We start from the raw sequence: 22,564 nt of genomic DNA, 5'->3' as shown, positions 1-22,564 counted from the left end.
AATATATTACTTTCAAGATTAAGACTGGTAATATAATAACTAATGTATATACTATTACAGTAAGTAGGATATGTTTTGGCTAAATTATTAGTTAATTTTCTGCAAAGTCTTAGATATTTTCCAGGTAACTGGAAAACTGATATAGTGCATGTTAAATGTGGCATGGAAGGCACATAAAGTGTGCAATAAAAAAACTTTCAAATTGTCTTTTTATGATCATATTTCTTTCTCTTGGTAAAATTTGTAGAAACATAGCTCTTTCTCATGAGAGCTTATTGAGACTGACTCAGGAATGTGCATCTATTAAGCATAGGGATACCAGAGGTCCTGTATTTAACTGGACAGTCCAGTATTTCAGCAGGCTGTCCATTGCAATCTACACAAAAATACTGGACTCTTAAATGTCCTCTGAGTGTCAGCTAAATGTAAAATGTACACAATGCCTTTATGAATTACAAATACATCTAATAAAAAGTGTGACACTTGACATGCTATTTTCTACTTGCAGCCAACCCACTGTCTTATTTGTTACTGGCAATCATTGGTGTGTGTTAAATATCTGCTCTGTGTGTTCTTTGCAGTGAAAGGGGTCAAATAACAACTATTTACCTGTGTTACTGGCAACCAAAGAGGAAATTAAAGTGAAAAAGATACATATTTTGTATGTTGCTAACAGCCAAGGGCTAAAATTAATGTTATGTTGTGAAAAATATACAGCTTTTGGTGAGACATTATGTGGCACCACTTACAACCCATGCCCTCTCACCTAAATGTTCTTTAGCATTTTTGCTGGTAACCCTTATTGAACACTATATGGCAGCAGTGTTTGCAACAATGTTTGTAACAACATACATATATTACTCAAGACCTATGCAATGCATGATTTTGTTTCTTATGAAGCTTTGAATGAAAGAAGCTAAGTTTAAACAAAGGAAACAAAAATAACAAATAAACAAAGGAAGAAAATTGGATACTGCATACCCCCAACACACTGAAAATTACTGCTGTTGAAAGTTCTGTACATGTTTTTTTTATCTGAGACTAGGGTTGCCACCTTGGCCATGTATTTCTGGACAGTTACACATGCTGTCCAGGGTCACTATTCGTGTGCTATCTAAGGGCGCAATACACGTTCCCTTATGTGTACCCTGCAACATTCATAACTCATAACTGTCCAGGAAAACATGGCTGAGGTGGCAACACTATCTGAGACACCATCTTCTTATTGACAGGAGCTTTTGACAATCACAACTACCTGTTTGCCCCAGAGGAAGTTTTCTTCCTCATGTAACACAAAATAAAGTTGATACACTCATGCAGTTGAAAATGTTACTCTGCTGCATTCTACCGTAAACAAATTGTTGGAACGTGCATTTTTTTCACTATTGGTATTGTAATTCTATGTTTTTAACCCTCACAAGTGAGTTAAACACATAGCTAAAGTATTACTTGGAGATACAAGCATTGTAGCTGAAGAGCTAGACATAGTAGGGGATTGGTAGAGTCATGCAACTGCCACTGTTAATTGGTTCACTGACATTTTCCTGTCTGGAACCAGCAGTTGTCTGTGGCTTTAGAGTGGGACATTATCTATGTGATGAACTTCTTTGCATGGGTTAAACAAAAAGAGTTGCAGTGTGGACAGTGATAACAATTCGTTAGAGCATACAACTTTTGCACTAGAATGTCCCTTTAAATTTAAGCTACTGACCAGCTGCCTTTTTGACTGCCCTAAAGATGTTCTCTTTAGGAAATAAGAAGTTAAGAAATTTCCATTAACAAAAACATATTGCCACAGTTCAGCTGAACTAATCTTGGACAAAATGAAAGATAATTGTTTTCTGTGACAAGTGCTTTGTCTTTGCGCGTTTTCATTTAATGTTGAACACGTTGCAGACAAAAATCAGCAAGGGCTCTGCTGTAGTGGAAGGATCAGTTTAATACATACGATATATACAATAGTATTTAAAACAATATTTTGAATTAACACTTTCAGGGCTTTCAAGAGTTTGAATCCAAATAAGTTTGCAGTGGATTCCATTTGCAGGTGCAGGAAAACAGGCATACTCAGCCTCTAACAGCTCAAGTTGTGGGTTAATAGCAAATCTAAGAACATTGGAGCCAATAGTAAACAGGGAACAATACTATCTCTGGGATCTACAGGATACTAGAACAGTAGAACCAGAACAAAGGAACTTTGGAGCTTTACTAGAGTTGATCTGAAGCAGCACTGCTCAAAACGCTTTGGAGCAAAAGGGAATTAAAGGGATATTAAACAGTATAAAAATGTAATATAAAATGTTTCATTACTACAGCTCAGTCGCTTTCTTGACCTGCACTGAATCCACTGGGTTCTAGCCCCTATGTGCTGATAAAGGGAGGGGTACAAGGTTGGTTTAGGGGGCTTTAAAAATTCAGATTTAAATTAATGTGTGGTCTCAGGCCAGAATGGTATTAATCACAGACTAGTATTAAACAAATAAGACACATGGATTGAGAGCAAAGAAAGAACGTTGTCTCCCTCTGGAGGATATGCTTCGTACATAAACAATAAACATTTTTATGGTAGTTTAAAGAGAATTAAAAAAGCTGTAAATTGTATACTTGCAGTATTATTATTATTATTATTATTATTACCTTTGCTCATGCTTTATGTATCCTGTTTCTTAATTTATGTTCATGTGTGTTTAATAATACTAATATTAATAATAATAATATGCATAAAATGATTAATTTTGGATTCCAGCTTCTGGGAAATGTGTAATTCTGCTTTTTACTGTAATCAGTCGTTTGTATAGATGTTTTATGTAAGTTTAATAGGGACACAAATGGGGGAAGTGAGTAATTCGTATATTTTAAATGTGTTTTATTACAGACTCCATGATAGATACAGTAGGGTATTTGACCAGAATGGTTGGAGCAAAGTTAGGGAGAATCAGGAAGGTCTGGAATGTAGTTAGTTAGTGGAGGGAGGTCTGTCAAGTCACGGGGGGGGGGGGGGGGAGGGGGGGGCACTAAGTGTGCAGTGGGTTGGATCAGGTGGTCTAGGCAGGGCTAGGTTGTCCCAGAGCTCATTCATAGGGCTGTGATTGCTGCAGAGCAACATGGGAGGGTTAGCAGCTGTGCTATTAAATTATATATTAACTCATAGCATATATCAGCAATTAAAGAGACAGGAAACCAAAAAAAACTATTTAATGATTCATACAGAGCATGTAATTTTAAACCACTTTCTATTTTACTTCTATTATCAAAATCTCTTTGTTTTCTTGGTTTCTTTTATTGAAAAGCAGGGTAAGATTTGGAGTGTGCACGTGTCCAGAGCAATATAAGGCAGCAGTATTGCAAGAATGTTATCCATTAGCAAGTGCACCAGATGGCAGCACTATTCACCTGCCTAGGTATCTCTTCAACAAGGAATAACATGCAAATGAAGCAAAATTTGATAAAATTTTATGCTCTGCCAATTTACTTCTATTATAATTCATTCTCTTAGTATCATTTGTTGAAGAGTAAACCTAGTTAGGCACAAGCGTAGCAATGCACTACTAGGTGCTAGCTGCTGATTACTTCTATGGGGCTGACTCTTCAACAAAGGACACCAAAATAATAAAGCTATTTTGATAGAAAGATGTCAATTGGAAAGTTGTTTAAAATGACATGCTTTATCTGCACCAAAGTTTAATCAATTCACTTTGGCTTTATTGTTCCTAAAAAAGACATCTTTTCGGCATGACAAAAATGAAGTAGTATATAGCAATCCAGCTTTGTCTGTCCTTATACATTTTGCACATAGGGTTCTATATATGGTTGTTCTGATGCTTCTATCTATTCATCTTTTTAAACCCTGCTAGCTGCAATAAGAACATGCATTTTACTGACAATATGTCCATATAGTACATAACTTTACTGTGTTTTATTACAGAGTGAAATTTGTTGTGCTGAATGGAAATACATTGCTCGGCCAGACACTTTGGTCTAGCTCGATAACTCTAAACACAGGTAAAATTATTTCCAATATATGAAAATTAAGATAACTGTTTACAATCAGATGCATACATTTTCTTCTTAGTCAAGTAGGCCTGTGTCTAGGGCGGCAGGATTCAAGGGGCAGCCATGTTTGACAGGCAGTTGTGACATGATACCTTTCCTATGTTATGCTTTCTGAATGTTTTATTTATTCATTTTATTATAAATGAATGACCTGAGCTATGCTTTTATCATTGGGTGCATGACCCCCTCTATAAGTCCCTGTCCTCAAGTTGTGAGAAATAAATATGAGGCAAGTATGAGCTAAAATTGTGACAGAAATAGGGAGCATCAGATTTCCCCAGGCCTAGGTCAGCACAAAAACTAAATATGCCACTATCATAATACTGTAACTATGCCCCATATATCTTTGACTGGCAACACGTTAAGTTAAAGATATATAGAACTCTATAACTGTGTATCTCATTTCCAATGGCAATGTTTTAAAAAGCTATAATAGTTGAAAAATGTCATGCTCTAATTTGTTACAGCATGCAATTATAGGACTAGTGACCCTGCACTACTATGTATTGGTATTTTTATTTGAAAAAAGGAGGAATGTAAGCTTAGGAGCAGGCCCATTTTTGGTTCAGAACCTTGGTAGTGCTTGCTTTATTGGTGGCTTAATGTAGTCACCAATCAGCAAGCAATACCCAGGGTGCTAAACCAAAAATGTGCACGGCTCATCAGCTTACATCCCTGCTTTTTCAAATAAAAATACCAAGAGAACAAAGACAATTGATAATAGGAGTAAATAAGAAAGTTGCTTAAAATTGCGTGCTCTATATGAATCATGAAAGAAAAAAATAGGGTTTCATATCCCTTGAAGTACACTCCTGAAAGAGCTATAGCTTTTATTAAAAACATTTTGGCTAATACATGTTTATTGCAAAAATACTTCTATTCAAAGCTGAAATGCACCTGTGTGTATTCCAGTTTTGTCTGGAATACCTCTTTAAATGCATATATTCTGTATTGCATTATTTTAACAAGTTTAAGGAGCAGTAAATACCTTGAGATTTTATTAAAGTAAAATGTTTAGTTATACATAGTAAAACACCTTTTGCAATATGCTTTCATTAATTATTCTGCCCTGTTTTCATATAATTTAGCTCTGAAAATGGTGGATAATCTCATTTTTAGAACTGTAAATGCAAATTGCAGATTCCTAAAGGCTAACCCTGCTACATGTTTAACCAATTGGCTTAAACAGATAACAATTGCAAAACAATATTATTTATACTAACATAATGACAGGGAGTGAATCTATTTATACCTTACTATCTATTTGCTCTGAAAATCTCCTGTACCTTTTAGAAGGGTTGTGCGAAAGGCCAATCAAATGGAAACATTGTTACTGTCACAATAGTGGCAGAAACCTAACCTGAGCTACCAGCATTTGTGTGTTCTGTGCACTCCATATGCACAACCTGAAATCTATATCTATATTTATAGTTGCCTGTGGTCCTTGTCTAATCCCAAATATCTGTTCTCGTCTAAGTCAATGGTGCTTTTTCAAGGATTTGCTGTTAAACTAGCAGAGCAAATGGAATCAAGTACTGTGTAAAGTTTTGGAAGATGAGATTCACAGTTTTTGCTAAAAATGATCACACAATACACATATTCAGCAGCACTGTGAATATGGAGAATTAAGATTATGCCAATTGTTGTATCACTATGTAACCCTTAACAGCAGTACAGTGTATTGATATAGACTCTTGATGTTGAGAAAGCAGCCTTTTCTTTTGTGTGATCAATGAGAACATGTCAATGACCTTTTGTTAAATCTAGTATTGTCTTTTCTAGATGATTATTTATTTAAAATAACATGGCTTCAACATTAGAAGGTTTTTTTTTTGCATATAAATAAAGGGATCATTGTAGAAAGGTTTACGAGCATTGTCAACATTTCCATTGGAAACTGGATAAGAGATCTAACTTATTTTAAAGGGGCATTGTTACTCTAGTAGTCTATTTAACTTACTTTAACTACAAATACATTATAGAAAACAATCTGTATATTATTTGCTTAGAATACATAATTTTATCTAGCATTTATTTAGTGTTTAATGTCACTTTAAGTGGAGAGAATGGATGAGGATAACTGACATGTTATTTCACTGCTGGCTACTAACTTCAGGCCTCAGAGGGCTGATGATATTTTTTACTTAAAGGGACAGTCTACAATATAATTTTTATTGTTTTAAAAGATAGATAATCCCTTCAATTATCCATTCCCCAGTTTTGCATAACCAACACAGTTATATTAATATACTTTTTACCTCTGTGATTACCTTCCATCTGAGCATCTTCTGAAAGCTCCCTGATCACATAACTTTTTATTTATTATCTATTGACTTGCATTTAGTACTGTGTTGTGCTATATCTTAAATAACTCCACGTGCCTGAACACAGTGTTATCTATATGACCCACATGAACTAGCAGTCTCCTGTTGTGAAACGCAAATACAAAAGCATGTGATAAGAAGCTGTCTATAGCGGCTTAGAAAAAGGCACAAATTTAGAGGTTTAAATGTTATAAAGTATATTAATATAACAATGTTGGTTGTGCAAAGCTGGGGAATAATTAGTAAAGGCATTAACTCACTTTTTAAACAGTATCAATTTTAGTGTAGACTGTCCCTTTTTAAGCATCATTAAAGGGACATTAAAGTCAAAATTAAACTTTCATAATTCAGATAGAGCATTCAATTTTAAGATACTTTCCAATTTGCTTCCATTATCAAATTGTGCACAATCTTTTTATATGCACACTTTCTGAGGTACCAGCTACTACTGAGCATGTGCAAGTATTTACAGTGCATGCATATAGGAGTCTTTGATTAGCTGATGGCCGTCACATGATGCAGGTGGATGGAAAATTGAAGTCAATTTGAAATTTGTCAGAAAAAATCTTCTACTCATTTAAAATTCAGAGGTAGTTCTACTGCATTGTCTTTTGATTATGCAATTCTACAATATTTAATAGTCCTTAAAATTGGCTAGGCCACTCACTAATTTATCTCATTTTATTAATTAGAGATATACCTGAAACCTGACTTTTTTAGCTGTACTGTAGCCTTATATTGGAGACACTTTCTTAGACTGTGGATGAACTTTCCTTCGTCGCTTTGAGAAAAGCACAGCTATGATTTACTTGAGTGTGGTTTAATAGACAATTAATTTTGATGACAAGATTAGCTGGTGACCTGTGAAACTCTTTACTGCGTATTTAAATTATCCATTCCATTGTTGTTTTGTGTTCTTCCACAGCTGTGCAATTACTAATGAGATAATATTTTTTTTAGATTATAGGATTAAGGCCTTTAAATTGCAAATGTTAACTTCCATTTATTCTTTAACTCCTAGTTGCCAAGAATTTCAATCCCTAATTTCCTTTCCAATATTCAAATTCTCTCCAGTGAAAACATCGCTAATTCTTCTTGCACATTCTACTTCTATATAATATTGATATCACAATCAATCAATCTATCTATTGTGTGTGTGTGTATATATATATATATATATATATATATATACAGTATATATATAAAATATAAGATACCATGTTTTTTATTATTGGATTAATGAAAATGCATTATTTTTCTCTGCATTCCTTTAGCTAAGAGCTCAGATGTAATTGACGCTTGGCCAGGAAGACGCAGCGGAGGCATGATTGTCATTACCAGCATTCTCTCAATCCTTATTGGTCTTTTATTGGCCAGTTTGGTTGCTGCTATTGTCTATGGAAGGTGAGAAAATTAAATATCAGCAAATCATGATTTTCAGTAGAATTTACCCCAAATCATATTAAAGTTTTTAATGTCTGAGAATTAGCAATTGTAATGATATGGTATAGCTACATTTAATCCAAATTAAAATTATAGAGAAAGAAAAAAAAAATGTAAATTTTAGTAGTTTATAAAACCCTTAATTATTTAACTAAGGATGAGTGTGATATATTTTGGTACAAAAAAAAATGAATCAGATTATCAAAATGGAGGATTAAAACTATTGTGCTTTGTTTCAGTGTTTGTATATATATATATATATATATATATATATATATATATATATATACAGGGAGTGCAGAATTATTAGGCAAATGAGTATTTTGACCACATCATCCTCTTTATGCATGTTGTCTTACTCCAAGCTGTATAGGCTCGAAAGCCTACTACCAATTAAGCATATTAGGTGATGTGCATCTCTGTAATGAGAAGGGGTGTGGTCTAATGACATCAACACCCTATATCAGGTGTGCATAATTATTAGGCAACTTCCTTTCCTTTGGCAAAATGGGTCAAAAGAAGGACTTGACAGTCTCAGAAAAGTAAAAAATAGTGAGATATCTTGCAGAGGGATGCAGCACTCTTAAAATTGCAAAGCTTCTGAAGCGTGATCATCGAACAATCAAGTGTTTCATTCAAAATAGTCAACAGGGTCGCAAGAAGCGTGTGGAAAAACCAAGGCGCAAAATAACTGCCCATGAACTGAGAAAAGTCAAGCGTGCAGCTGCCAAGATGCCACTTGCCACCAGTTTGGCCATATTTCAGAGCTGCAACATCACTGGAGTGCTCAAAAGCACAAGGTGTGCAATACTCAGAGACATGGCCAAGGTAAGAAAGGCTGAAAGACGACCACCACTGAACAAGACACACAAGCTGAAACGTCAAGACTGGGCCAAGAAATATCTCAAGACTGATTTTTCTAAGGTTTTATGGACTGATGAAATGAGAGTGAGTCTTGATGAGCCAGATGGATGGGCCCGTGGCTGGATTGGTAAAGGGCAGAGAGCTCCAGTCCGACTCAGACGCCAGCAAGGTGGAGGTGGAGTACTGGTTTGGGCTGGTATCATCAAAGATGAGCTTGTGGGGCCTTTTCGGGTTGAGGATGGAGTCAAGCTCAACTCCCAGTCCTACTGCCAGTTTCTGGAAGACACCTTCTTCAAGCAGTGGTACAGGAAGAAGTCTGCATCCTTCAAGAAAAACATGATTTTCATGCAGGACAATGCTCCATCACACGGGTCCAAGTACTCCACAGCGTGGCTGGCAAGAAAGGGTATAAAAGAAGAAAATCTAATGACATGGCCTCCTTGTTCACCTGATCTGAACCCCATTGAGAACCTGTGGTCCATCATCAAATGTGAGATTTACAAGGAGGGAAAACAGTACACCTCTCTGAACAGTGTCTGGGAGGCAGTGGTTGCTGCTGCACGCAATGTTGATGGTGAACAGATCAAAACACTGACAGAATCCATGGATGGCAGGCTTTTGAGTGTCCTTGCAAAGAAAGGTGGCTATATTGGTCACTGATTTGTTTTTGTTTTGTTTTTGAATGTCAGAAATGTATATTTGTGAATGTTGAGATGTTATATTGGTTTCACTGGTAAAAATAAATAATTGAAATGGGTATATATTTTTTTTTTGTTAAGTTGCCTAATAATTATGCACAGTAATAGTCACCTGCACACACAGATATCCCCCTAAAATAGCTATAACTAAAAACAAACTAAAAACTACTTCCAAAACTATTCAGCTTTGATATTAATGAGTTTTTTGGGTTCATTGAGAACATGGTTGTTGTTCAATAATAAAATTAATCCTCAAAAATACAACTTGCCTAATAATTCTGCACTCCCTGTATATATATACAGTATATATAGAGAGAGAGAGTTTAAGTTGTTAATCAATTTGCATTACATCATCAATGGCATCAGTAGTGACATAACCCATGACACCCTCCTACAGATCAGATAAATTATATATTGATATATTAAAATAATTAATGACATTTCCTATGACATCATCAATGGCATCAGTAGTGACAATCTTTAAAATCATACTACACAAGGAAATTATAATATCTAAATCATCAATGACATCACTAGTGACATCAATGACACTGATATTTTGTAAAAGTATAACACACTAACAGCCAGCACCACACAGCAATTATTTTTTGCTTTATAACCAAATTTTCCTAACCCATATTCTCATCTGTATGCACACTAGTATCTCCTCATTCCTCCATATAATTTCAGTTCTCTCACACACAGCCGTGCCTTATGTGTTGCTCCTTCTATCAACCATGTCTACATCACACCAGGACTGCATGACTCTCAATTACCTTTATATTTACCTATAATCTGTTGCTTTAACCTTCTCACACTTGTCTATTTTTAACACTTCCTCCTTTTCTCATACAAAGAGCTTCTCATCCTTTCCATTAATCCGACTCTTTCTCATCCTCTTATCTTTCTCTCTTATGCACATCAGTCTTCTCCTCCTCAAACCGCACTGAGATACACCTCCTATACCATTTCATACCCTAATTTCTCATGCACATGCAGCCAATTAAGTAAATACAAACAACTTATTAAATATTTCACTACATACTTTTATTTTATTGTAAACATGCATATACTTCTTCAAATTTCTGTATATGGTGGTACCATCAGTTACATCATATGTCATGTTATAATAAACAATATTGCACAATGTAATCTGAGATCAATTATAATATATTTTTCCATATTCTCTGATGTGTAGGAAATGATCATGAGTTATATCACTACTGATGCCATTAATAATGCCATATGTGATGTCATAGATGATGTCATATGTGATGTAATCAGTGATGTCATTGATGATGTCATGCAAAGTACCCAGTGCGGGGGCAGTTTAAGTTGGGAATTCAATTACCTTTTAATGTTTGATTAACAACTTAAACTCTAGGATTACTGTAGGTTTTTTTTTGCCAATTTCCTAGCTTTTAATTTAAAAAAAATAATAATATTTAAATCATATTTATCATAGATATTTTTTATACTTAACATGCTGTGGTGCTAAAAAAGTTAAATAAAACTAAACAAAAAGGAAAAGATATTGTAAAAAGAAAAAAATTTCCATAATTTTTTTTTACAATATCTTTTTCAGCAGACAAGTTACGAGCATATATTTTACCCTTCGCCCACAGTTTTTACTCCAATAAACTGACATAGAACTGACATCGCCTGTCGGTATCATATATTCAGCGCAAGAACTTACACACGCAGAATGTAGAAATTTTACTCCATTTTCACCTTGCCACACATAGGCAGGCGCAGCAAGCCTTGCGCTGAGTATAAAAGTACTGTAACTCCCTGGAAGCCTTATCAAACACCTAACGCATGCGCAATATCAACCTCTAAACTGACATACCCCACATCACAATAACTAATAAAAGTATTAACCCCTAATCCGCTAAACCCCCACATTGCAAACTACGTAATAAACATACTAACCCCTAAACCTCCATCCCCCACATCCCAAACTATCTAATAAACATATTAACCCTTAATCCGCCAACCCCCCACAACGCAAACTACTATATAAACCTATTAACCTCTAAATTGCCATCCCCCAACAACACAAATTATTTAATTAACCAATTAACACCTAAACCTCCAACCCCCACAATGCAAACAACTTATTAACCTATTAACAACTAAACCCCCCACAACGCAAACTACCTAATAAAACTATTAACCCCTAATCCGCCAACCCCCCACAACACAAAGTATTAACCTAATAATTAAGCCCCCTAACCTAACACCGAGGGATAGACAAGGTGTCCGTACACGGACACTGGTGTCCGTGACTAGCCCTTGCAGTGTTCGCCACAACTTTTATTATATCTTTTCTTTCTGATTAAATAATATGAATAAAAAAAAAAGTAGTGTGAATAAAGTTAGTGGCTTGTTAAGAGACTGCTAGCGATATTGGGTGATAAGTTATGGAATAAATAAAGCCTGAGTGAAATACTGGATGTGTATCTATTCTGCATCTGTATTATAACACCCAGCTCTATACAAAGACACAGTAGTGACACTGGCACATGCGTATAGCCGGACAAGGGCTGGTTATAGGGTCAGTGCTATCTGCATCAGTATATCACCCAACGCTATATAATAACACAGTAGTGACACTGGCACATGGGTATAGCCAGAGTAGGGCTGGTTATAGGGTCAGTGGTATCTTCATCAGTATAATAACACCCAGCACTATATAATGACACAGTAGTGACACTGGCACATGCGTATAGCCAGAGTAGGGCTGGTTATTTTCTGTAATGTTAGGTTTTTTATTTTTTGTAATATTATTTTTTTTTATTGTAATGTTAGTATTTTTTATTTTATGTAATGTTAGGTTTATTTATTTTGGGTAATGTTAGTTTTTTTAAAGTAATTTATGTTTTTTATTTTTTGTAATTTTTAATTAATTTTGAATATAGTTAGTATTTTATTTTATGTAAGTGTATTTTAATTGGGGTTAAGTTAGGAGGTGTTAGGTTAGGGGGCTTAGTTATTAGGTTAATACTTTGCATAGTGGGGGGTTGGCAAATTAGGGGTTAATAGTTTTATTAGGTAGATTGCGTTGTGGGGGTTGGCGGTTTAGGTGTTAATAAGTTAATTAGATACTTTGCAATGTGGGGAGTTGGCCAATTAGGGGTTAACACTTTTATTAGGTAGTTTGTAATGTGGGGAGTTTGGCAGATTAGGGGTTAATACTTTTATTATTTATTGCGATGTGGGGGGATGGCGTTTTAGAGGTTAATAGGTTTATAGAGTAGTTTGTGTTGTTAGGGATGGCGGTTTAGAGGTTAATAGGTTTATTAGGTAGTTTGCGATGTGGAGGGATGGCAGATTAGGGGTTAATAACTTTTATTAGTAGTTTGCGATGTGGGGGATGGCGGAAAATGGGTTAATAAAGTTTATTAGTAGTTGCGATGTGGGGGGATGGTGGATTAGGGGGTTTGATATGTCGGTTTAATTTTTTTAGATCGTTTAGATTTTAAGTGGGATTTTAACTTTTTCTTTATAAACTTACGTGCCGCAATATGATATACTGGCATAAGTCACTGTCAACGCCAGAAATGTGTAATTGCGCACATTTCTGAATCTCACCAGTTTGTTCGATTTACAGCAGTATATTTTCTGCTGGCGCCGTTTATGTGATTCACCCGATGTGCGAGGTGAATTTACGGGCGACGTGGGTTTCAGCAGTTGCACTGAAACTTATGCCGCATATGTAATCTCGCCCGTTGTGCTCAGTAAAATAAGCTCATGATTTCTCTCCATGCCAGTGAGTTTTGAGAATTGGTAGAAATAAGGAAAATACTTTTTTGAGGATTTATTGAGCATTATATTGTGATGTAGGTGTCTCTCCACATTCAGAACCTCCCATAGGACCTGATGATATAAACTAGCTTCTCGCTCAGGTGAGATGATATAAAATGATCCTCTAGCCCTGCGAGATCTCTAGTGAGATTCTAAAAAGGCAGATTTTGCTATACTTCTCCAATGTGCGTTCCCTGCATTTCTGTATGTGAAGGAGAGACAAGTCCAGGGCAATAAAGCATTGCATGACATGGCAGTTCTGCTGCATTTACACTTTGTGCTTTGTAATTTATGTTATTTTATACTTTAGATTAAAGGGACAGTCTAGTCCAAAATAAACTTTCATGATTCAAATAGGGCATATAATTTTAAACAACTTTCCAATTTAATTTTATCACCAGATTTGCTTTGTTCTCTTGGTATTCTTAGATGAAAGCTTAACCTAGAAGGTTCATATGCTAATTTCTTAGACCTTAAAGACCGCCTCTTATCTGAATGCATTTTGACAATTTTTCACAACTAGAGGGTGTTAGCTCATGTGTGTCATATAGATAACATTGTGCTTACACATGTGGAGTTACCTAGGAGTCAGCACTGATTGGCTAAAATGCAAGTCTGTCAAAAGAACTGAAATAAGGGGGAAGTCTGCAGAGGCTTAGATACAAGGTAATTACAGAGGTAAAACATGTATAATTATATAACTGATCTATGCAAAACTGGGGAATGGGTAATAAAGGGATTATATATATTTTAAAACAATAAAAATTCTGGTGTAGATTGTCGCTTCAGTTTCATTATTTTCATTTTGCACAATAATCAAAAATTCTCTAGTTTGGAGAAGTCACAGAGAAATGAGAAATGTCTTCAATATAAAGTAAATGAGGCTCTCTTGGATACAGAATTTCAAAGGGGAGATATAAAGTTTTCAGGGCTGATATAAAGTTTCAGTTTGCAGCAAATACATATTAAACTGAAATGTTTTCATTACAATTTTACTTGTTTTTTTGCCACTAGTTTTGTATATATTATTTCTCTGTCAGTTAAATAAGGGTATTGTGAATTTTGAGCAAACTTCACCTGCATACAGCTGGCAAGATAAATCAGTGAGACAAGCTTGTTTAAAATGCTAACAGCATAACACAAGAATTGGGAGAGAGCTGCAGAAATATCTTGGTAACTCCCCTGTTCCTCCCATGCTCTGAAGCTCTATTTTAGTTTAGAATTGATAAAACTCAAAGTGCAATGAAATTTGTAAAAGATACACAGAAATATACAAAATATGATCCTAATTTGTTAAAGTAACGCATACATTTTTCAAAGCATAATCAGAATTTGCAAACATCACTGCTGGGTCTAATTTTAAATGCATTAAAATATAAAATAAAAAGTGTAAAGCTTAAATGTAGTTATACTGAAAGGACCCAATCTGAAGTGTAAAGTAATATAAAATACAAAACGCTAAGGGGCCTATTTACTAAAGTGCGGATTCTAGAAAGTCCCACCCTTTTTCTTTTAGCATTAAGTGAGTTCAGCTCCTGTGAAGTCTGCACTACAATTTCTCTCCAAGTAGGAGAATATTTTATCAGGTCCATAGTGAGATAAACATCTCTCAGGCTACAATTTGACGTTCTAAAATTGTTTGAGGAACCTCTCAGCCTTTTTAAATAATAAATTAATTTCTCTTGAGTATGGTGGTTAATTTTATTAATTTATACTTGAATATATTTTTCCATTAAGAACATAAACTCTTGCCCAAATGTAAGTTTGTTTGTTTTTTTCTACAATAACATTCAAATTCAAATATAAACACATTCGCCCATGCCTACTGGGAGCTAGTTGCTGATTGGGAACTGAACATATATACTCATTCTCATTGGGACAACCAATCTGTTCAACTCCCTCCCATAGTGTATTGCTGCTCCTTCAACCAATAATACTAAGAGAATGAAGCAAAGGTGATAATAGAAGTAAACTGGAGAGTTGTTTAAAATTGTATGTTCTACCTAAATCATGAAAGAGCATTTTGGGTCTATGTCCCTTTAAGCATTCATTTGGGAGACTACCCTTTAATATATTTTTAAGTTTTATTTTTTTCCCATTTCTAAAATATTTCAGCTAACAAAACTTTCAAATAAATATACTTGTTTTAATAAGGTCAAAATTAGGGGGATATGAAACCCCCCAAAAAAAATTTTATGATTCAGACAGAACATACAATTTTAAAAAGCTTCCAGTTTACTTCTATTTTCAAATTTGCTTTGTTCCCATGGTATTCTTGGTTAAAGAGATACCTAAGTAGGTGTCTGGAGCACTACATGGCAGGATAACATTCTTGCAAAACTGCTGCCATATAGTGCTCAAGATTCATACACTATAAGTTTACTCTTCATTCATACACTTCTGCCGTTCACTTAGCCAAGCAAACCTACTTCTCTCATATCTACTCTTTCCTCAAACCCTAAACTACTCTTCTCTACCTTTAACTCTCTCCTCTAACCAACTGCTCCACCCCCCCTGTCTGTCTTTAGTGCCCAAGACCTGGCCGACTACTTTTTAAACAAAACACATACTATCCGAAGCAACATCCCAACAACAACCTGCAATATTCCAACAGGCCCAGATACTCCCTATGCCACCCTCAGCATCTTCCATCCAGCAACTGACAATTAAGTTTCTTCCTTTCTATCTTCCTCACGCCTCACTACCTGCCCACTCGACCCTATCCCTTCCCATCTAATACTCTCCCTGTCTTCTGCCCTCACTCCTGCTCTTACTCACATCTTCAACCTATCTCTCTGTACCGGCTAATGCCCATCTTCTTTCAAACACGCAAAAGTCACTCCCATACTCAAAAAACCCTCCCTCAACCCTAATTCTCCTGAAAGCTACCGCCCCATATCACTGCTTCTACTAACATCAAAACTCCTTGAACAACTAGTTAACAATTGCCTAACCCACTTCCTGTCCACCAACTCCTTGGTTGACCAGCTGTAATCTGGATTCCGCCACAAACACTCAACTGAGACTGCCCTTACCAAGGTTACTAACGATCTTCTCTCTGCTAAAAGTATTGTCCACTACTCCATACTCATCTTACTTGACCTCTCAGCTGCCTCCGACACAGTTGACCACCCACTCCTCCTACAGACCCTTAGCTCTTTTGCCCTCTGTGACACTGCTCTTTCTTGGATTCAGTCCTATATCCAGGTCTTTTTATGTGTAATTTGCCAGCGACTCCTCCTCTCCAATGCCTCTGTCTGTTGGAGTACCTCAAGGATCTGTTCTGGGTCCTCTTCTCTTTTCCATTTATACTTCTTCACTGGGTAAAGTTATCAACAGTTATGGCTTCAAATATTACCTCTATGCTGATGATACCCAGATCTGCCTCTCCACCCTTGCTCTCTCTCCCTCTGTCCTTTCTCATGTCAGCGACTGCTTATCTGGTATTTCTTCCTGGATGGCCTCTCACCACCTAAAGATTAACATGTCCAAGACTGAGCTCCTTCTAATCCCCCCCTCAAGCTCTATGCCGACTTATGACTTCTCTATCCCAGTCGACGCCATCACCATTTCCCCATCGCACTTGACTCAAATCTGTCCTTCATCATCTAATCACTTTTTACATCCTGCCGCAACCACCTATGCAATATTTCCAAGATTCGCAATTTTCTGAGCACTAACACCACAAAGCAAATAATCCACTCCCTTGTTATTTCCCGACTTGACTACTGCAATAACCTACTTACTGGCCTTCCTCTTTCCCGCCTCTCCCCCCTTCAATCCATCCTAAATGCCTCTGCCAGGCTAATCCACCTTTCCTGTTGCTCTGTATCTGCTGCACCTCTCTGCGAGTCCCTTCATTGGCTCCCCATTCACAGAAGAATTAAATTTAAATTTCACACCCTTACATACAAAGCTCTCACCAATGCCGCTCCCCACTACCTATCTTCTCTAATAAACAAGTATACTCCAGCCCGCCCACTAAGATACAACATTGACCTGCTCCTTGCATCTTCGACTATCACCTCTTCCCATGCTAGTCTGCAGGACTTCTGTCGGGAAGCACCTACCCTCTGGAACACTCTCCCTCTTGCTGTCAGGCTTTGTCCTAATCTTTCTTCCTTTTAAATGCTCCCTGAAGACTTTTTTGTTCAGGGAAGCCTACCACCTAACTCAATAATAAATTAATTTCACTTACCTAACAACATTTCCCTCATCTAACTCTGAATTAACATATTTCTCAATCTTGCAGTCCTCACCTCCTGTTTCTCAACCTCCTACCCTTCTAGATTGTAAGTTCCGACGGGAATAGGGTTCTTAATTCCTCCTGTATGTGTTTGTAAATTTTGCCCTGTCTCTTACAAGTTTTATATTATTGTTTAATTTAAATGAATTGTACTCATGGACAGCACTGTGGAATATGTTGGCGCTTCATAAATATAGTATAATAATAATAATAATTCATGCACAACAAAAATTTTATAATAGAAGTAAATTGGAAGGTTGTTTAAAATTAGATGTTCTATCTGAATCATGAATGCAAATTTTGGATTTCAGGTTTCTAAACTTTCATGGTTTACATATGATGTGCTTTTTTATAAAAAAATCTGTTCTCAAATTTTCTTAGGTATCCTTTGTCTAATAGCATACCTTGGTGGGATTAGGAGCATGCATGCATCTTTAGCACTGCTGTCATATAGTGCTAAAGACATGTGCATGCTTCTGAGCCTACCTAGGTATGTTATTAAACAAAGAATACAAAAGAGATTTAAGTAAATTTGACGAAGAAAGTCAAATTATTATTTTTTTCAGATTTATTTTTTTTCCAAATTGCATGATCAATCTGAACCACAGATATTTAATTCTGACTTTCATGTCCTTTTACGATTATAAAATCACTTCCATACCCCATTAGTTTAAAGGTTCCAATTTACTTTGAAAATCAAATTTACTTTGTTCTATGGTATTGAAGAGAATACATAGGTAGTTAGCATGCATGTCCGGAGGAGTATATGGCAGCGCATTTCCAAGAATGTTTTTGAACACTAGATGGCAGCAGTGTTTGCAGAATGTACAGTATAATATTGATAACTTGTACTATGTAATGTGGAACACATATAGTTATGTAACATCAATACAACTGTTTGGTTTTATGCTTTAATAGCATATTTCTGCATGATAAAATAAAAAGTTTTCTTTTTTTTTTCTTTAGCAAAGCCTTAATTGGGGTTACGAAAACAGAAAAGAAGCAAGAACCTGACAAAGAAGTAATTGGTTTGAGGAAATACACAACTCACCACTCGTACAGTGGAGCATCAAAGGAAGGATCACCTTTAGATGCAGAAAAAGTGTAGATAATCAGTTGGTGTTTTTAAAGCCTTATTTAAAAGTGCCAGAGAAATCAAATTAAACCAGAGTACAAAAAGTTCTAAGCACCATATAATAAAACTCAATTCTTCTTTATTTCAGCATCCAGATAGAACAAACTGCAACGTTTTGGCCATCTTGACCTTAATCATGAATGCAAGATGGCCGATATGTTGATGTTTATTTTATTTGGATGCTGAAATAAAGAAGAATTGAGTTTTATTATATGAGGCTGAGGACTTTTTGTGGTTTGACACAGGGGTAAGCAGTGACCTTTCCTTCGTGCACCTCAAAACCGCTTGGAAATATTTTATCCTATTTTTTGCTGAGCCCAGTATATGAATAGGGAAATCATATTACAAATTAAAGCACGGTCATCTGTTTTATATTATTTTTATTACACTGAAAAACATTTTTATAATTCCAGTGATGACCTTTATAGAAAATATTCTTTAATATTTAGTCAAATTAATGTAAATGAATACATAAATGTTTAAAAATTGTCAAGATCTGATGCGCAGTTTCTTATGCCTAATGGGGATGTTTTGTATTAAACGATTGATTTTTTTTTTTTTCTTAGATAAGTTTTCATTTCTATCTCTTTCATGTATCCAACTTTCTGCATTGAAAGGGACTTCAAATAAAATAAAACAATGTGCTCTTCTATTTCCAACAATATTATTGAGAAAATATTTCCTTTCTTGTACTCTTCTAGTAAGAGAAATGAGAACAGTTTACTTGCTAAACTAGTTGAGTAAAAAGAGAATGGTGCATTATTATTTTTTGTATGATTTGCTCACTCACATTAACCTGACTTATTTATGTTGGATTGCTGGTTATACACCTGCTCTATATTTGGATATTCCTGAACTCTTATGATCCTACCTATGTTTACTCTTAAACAAAGGATACCAATACAACAAAGCAGATTTCATCATAGAAATTTATTGGAAAGCTGTTTAAAATTACATGCTGTATCGAAATCATGATAGTTTAATTTTGAATTTACTGTCCCATTAAATATTATTCTTGTATTTTAATGAGGATGGAGTGGAAACTCTTCAATGCACATTATTTGACAGGAAAATAATAAGTATTTCTGCCTCTTGAGTTTTTAGAAAGTCTTCCTGGGAATTAGTAAGAAAACGGCTTCCCAGAACAAGATCTGAGTAATAGTAATCTCAAAATTTAAATATCACCATTTATTGTAGCTATAGAATTGCTGCCGCCACAAACGTTAGTAAATAGAGATTTAGTGAGAATGGCTTTTGAGATTCACTGTACCTCCTTCTGTAAAACATTGGAATCTTAAAAAAAAAAGTTTGCCATAATGACTTAAAGGGACATTAAAGAAAAAATGAACTCAAAATGAAATTCCCCTACAAAATATTTAATTATGCATAATGAATACACTTTTATTCATTCTGCCCCCTTTTCCTTTAATTTAAATCTAAAACTGTTTTACTCCCCTAAAGCTGGAGTGCATTTTGTAAAACTCTGAACTCTATTCTCAATGGTGCACAGTGGTTGCTTGATACGTACAGAAGTTAATTCATATCTGTCCTTAATAAGTCACAGAAAAAAGGATAAGATAAACAAAATAGAAACTAGAAACTTTTCAAGGAGTGTGTACCTGGGTTGCAAACCAATGCAAATTTTGCAAACATGACAAACATTTTTTTTTATTCTTTTAGAGCAGTCACTTTGTATGTAAATCTTTTACAATGAAGTAATTGATTTCTGATATACATATAAAACGATTTAAAGGGACAGTCTACACCAGAATTGTTATTGTTTTAAAAGATAGATAATCCCTTGTTTAACCATTCCCTAGTTTTGCATAACCAACACAGTTATATTTCTATATATTTTACCTCTGTGATTATCTTGTATCTAAGCCTCTGCAGACTGCCCCTTTATTTCAGTTCTTTGACAGACTTGCAGTGTAGCCAAACAGTGATGGCTCCCAGGTAACTTCACGTGCACGAGCACAGTGTTATCTATATGAAAAACATGAACTAACACCCTCTAGTGGTGAAAAACCTGTTAAAATGCATTCTTAAGAGGCGGCCTTCAAGGTCTAAGAAATTAGCATATGAACCTCCTAGGTTAAGCTTTCAACTAAGAATACCAAGAGAACAAAGAAAAATTGGTGATAAAAGTAAATTGGAAAATTGTTTAAAATTACATGCCCTATCTGAATCATGAAAGTTTTTTTTGGACTAGACTGTCCCTTTAATGTCCCTTTGACAGCTCGAATATACAGCAATGTACCACTTGTGCTATCATAAAAGTAACTATATTTAAAGGCAATGGAAAAAAAAAGACTCTAAAAAGTTTGCTTATTACTGTGAAAGGGAGAAACAGTGCTAAAATCCACACTGTGCAAAAGAAAGTGTTCCCTTTCTTTTGCACAGTGCATATTTTAGCACTGTTTCTCCCTTTCGCTGTATTAAGCATATTTCTTAAAGGGTCTGCACCATGAATATATCATATGTAATACTTTCTAGGAGGTATTGATCTATTTGTATGCTGCTACCTTAGTGGAAAGATCTAAAGAGTTTGTTACGCTTTTACAAACCTTGATTAAAGTACATTACCTGCTAGGGACAAAGGAATGAATGAAATAATATGCTTTACACTGTGCAATTAAAATTCTCACTTTTAAGAGCTATTGTACTAGCCAATTTGCAATAATAAACATAACATACTTAATAGCTATAATTAGGAATTAAATACATAGCAAATAATGACAAATGTAAATAGAATTTTCATGCATAAAACTTTGTTTTCCTTTTAGTTCTGATCATATTGTATTTCCAGTGTAACTATATACTGTATACTGTTGATGTGTTTTTTTTATTGTGTGGATCATTCATGCAATGCTCAGGGACAATTAGTGATTCACTGGTAGGGTATGTTTCACAACTAAGCAGTCATTTACTAGACAGCCTGCTAAAATACTGGACTGTCCTGTTAAATATGAGAAACCTGACAACCCAGTTGACTGGACATAGAGAGAAGGAAAATGTTAGTTGGAAAACATGTAAATGGCATTGCAGAAAGCTCTATTCTCTTGTCAGTATTAGACAGGAAATAGATGTACAGTAATTGTAACCAGGGGTCAAGTCCAGCAGAAAAGCATGGGAACAGAGTTCCTGCACTATTTTTGCAGGAGGAACTAAGTTTCCCCTGGACAGAGAACCGAAATGCTTCAGTAAAAACTGCTACTGATGGTGGGAGGAACTGGAACACAGTCTGGTTAGAGAGATAGTGAGATCCTCTAGTAATGTACAGTAACACTTCCTATGAAATAATACATGTAAGCCTGTGTGTCAGAGGTCCTGTTGTGTGATCACCACGCACTGTGTGGAACTCATGGTGCTTACATTTCTGTGAGGCTGCTCTCGGGTTATTAAGCTCCCCTCAGCAGAAATAGGACTATTGCACCTTAAGTTGGTGAGACCCTGTCTGTGACAGAGTTGGAGACTCAGGCCCAAAGGTCAACCATTCAACCCTTCATTGGTTTTAACTGGCTTTCATTAATCAAAATTTATATATTTTATACATATAAATACAGTGTGTCTGTGTGTGTGAGGGGATGGAAGTCTTGGTGAGTTCCCACACTTTTTTTGTAGGACTTGATCCCTAATTGTAACCCTTATCATTTAATTTGCTGTGTGGTTTTATATATAAAAGTAATCTATGTGATTATCCATTCTGTAAACATTTTGCTTTTCATGTCGTATGCCACTGTCTATGTAAAATCATTAATAAACATTATTATACTATTAATCATAATATTAAATGCACCTCATTATCTGGTAAGTTATAATATTTAGATAATGTTTGGATGTATCTACTGCCTTATGTTTCAGCTTTTGAACTTACGTTTACATATATTTCTTAACAAAATACTTACTCTAATGTTGAGTATTTATGTTTAATACTTAAAAATTCACTGTGATATATATTCATTGCAGCCTTGTAAAATAAATAACAAGTTAC

General features: G+C 35.3%; 1 protein-coding gene across 1 annotated transcript in view; it reads left to right on the top strand.

Moving 5' to 3' along the window:
• The window catches only part of UPK3B (uroplakin 3B), a 53,692-nt gene extending 31,341 nt beyond the window's left edge, over positions 1-22,351 (top strand). Inside the window, exons 4-6 of the mRNA XM_053707407.1 lie at positions 3,926-4,002; positions 7,652-7,781; positions 18,402-22,351. Coding sequence (XP_053563382.1) covers positions 3,926-4,002; positions 7,652-7,781; positions 18,402-18,543 — 349 coding nt within the window. The 3' untranslated portion in view covers positions 18,544-22,351. The remainder of the gene's footprint in view (positions 1-3,925; positions 4,003-7,651; positions 7,782-18,401) is intronic.
• The last annotated feature ends 213 nt before the right edge of the window (positions 22,352-22,564 follow it).

The sequence above is a fragment of the Bombina bombina genome, chromosome 3, assembly GCF_027579735.1.
Source record: "Bombina bombina isolate aBomBom1 chromosome 3, aBomBom1.pri, whole genome shotgun sequence".
Lineage (NCBI taxonomy): Eukaryota > Metazoa > Chordata > Amphibia > Anura > Bombinatoridae > Bombina > Bombina bombina.
Note: the sequence above shows the minus strand (reverse complement) of the source record. Positions and strands in the feature narration are given on the sequence as shown.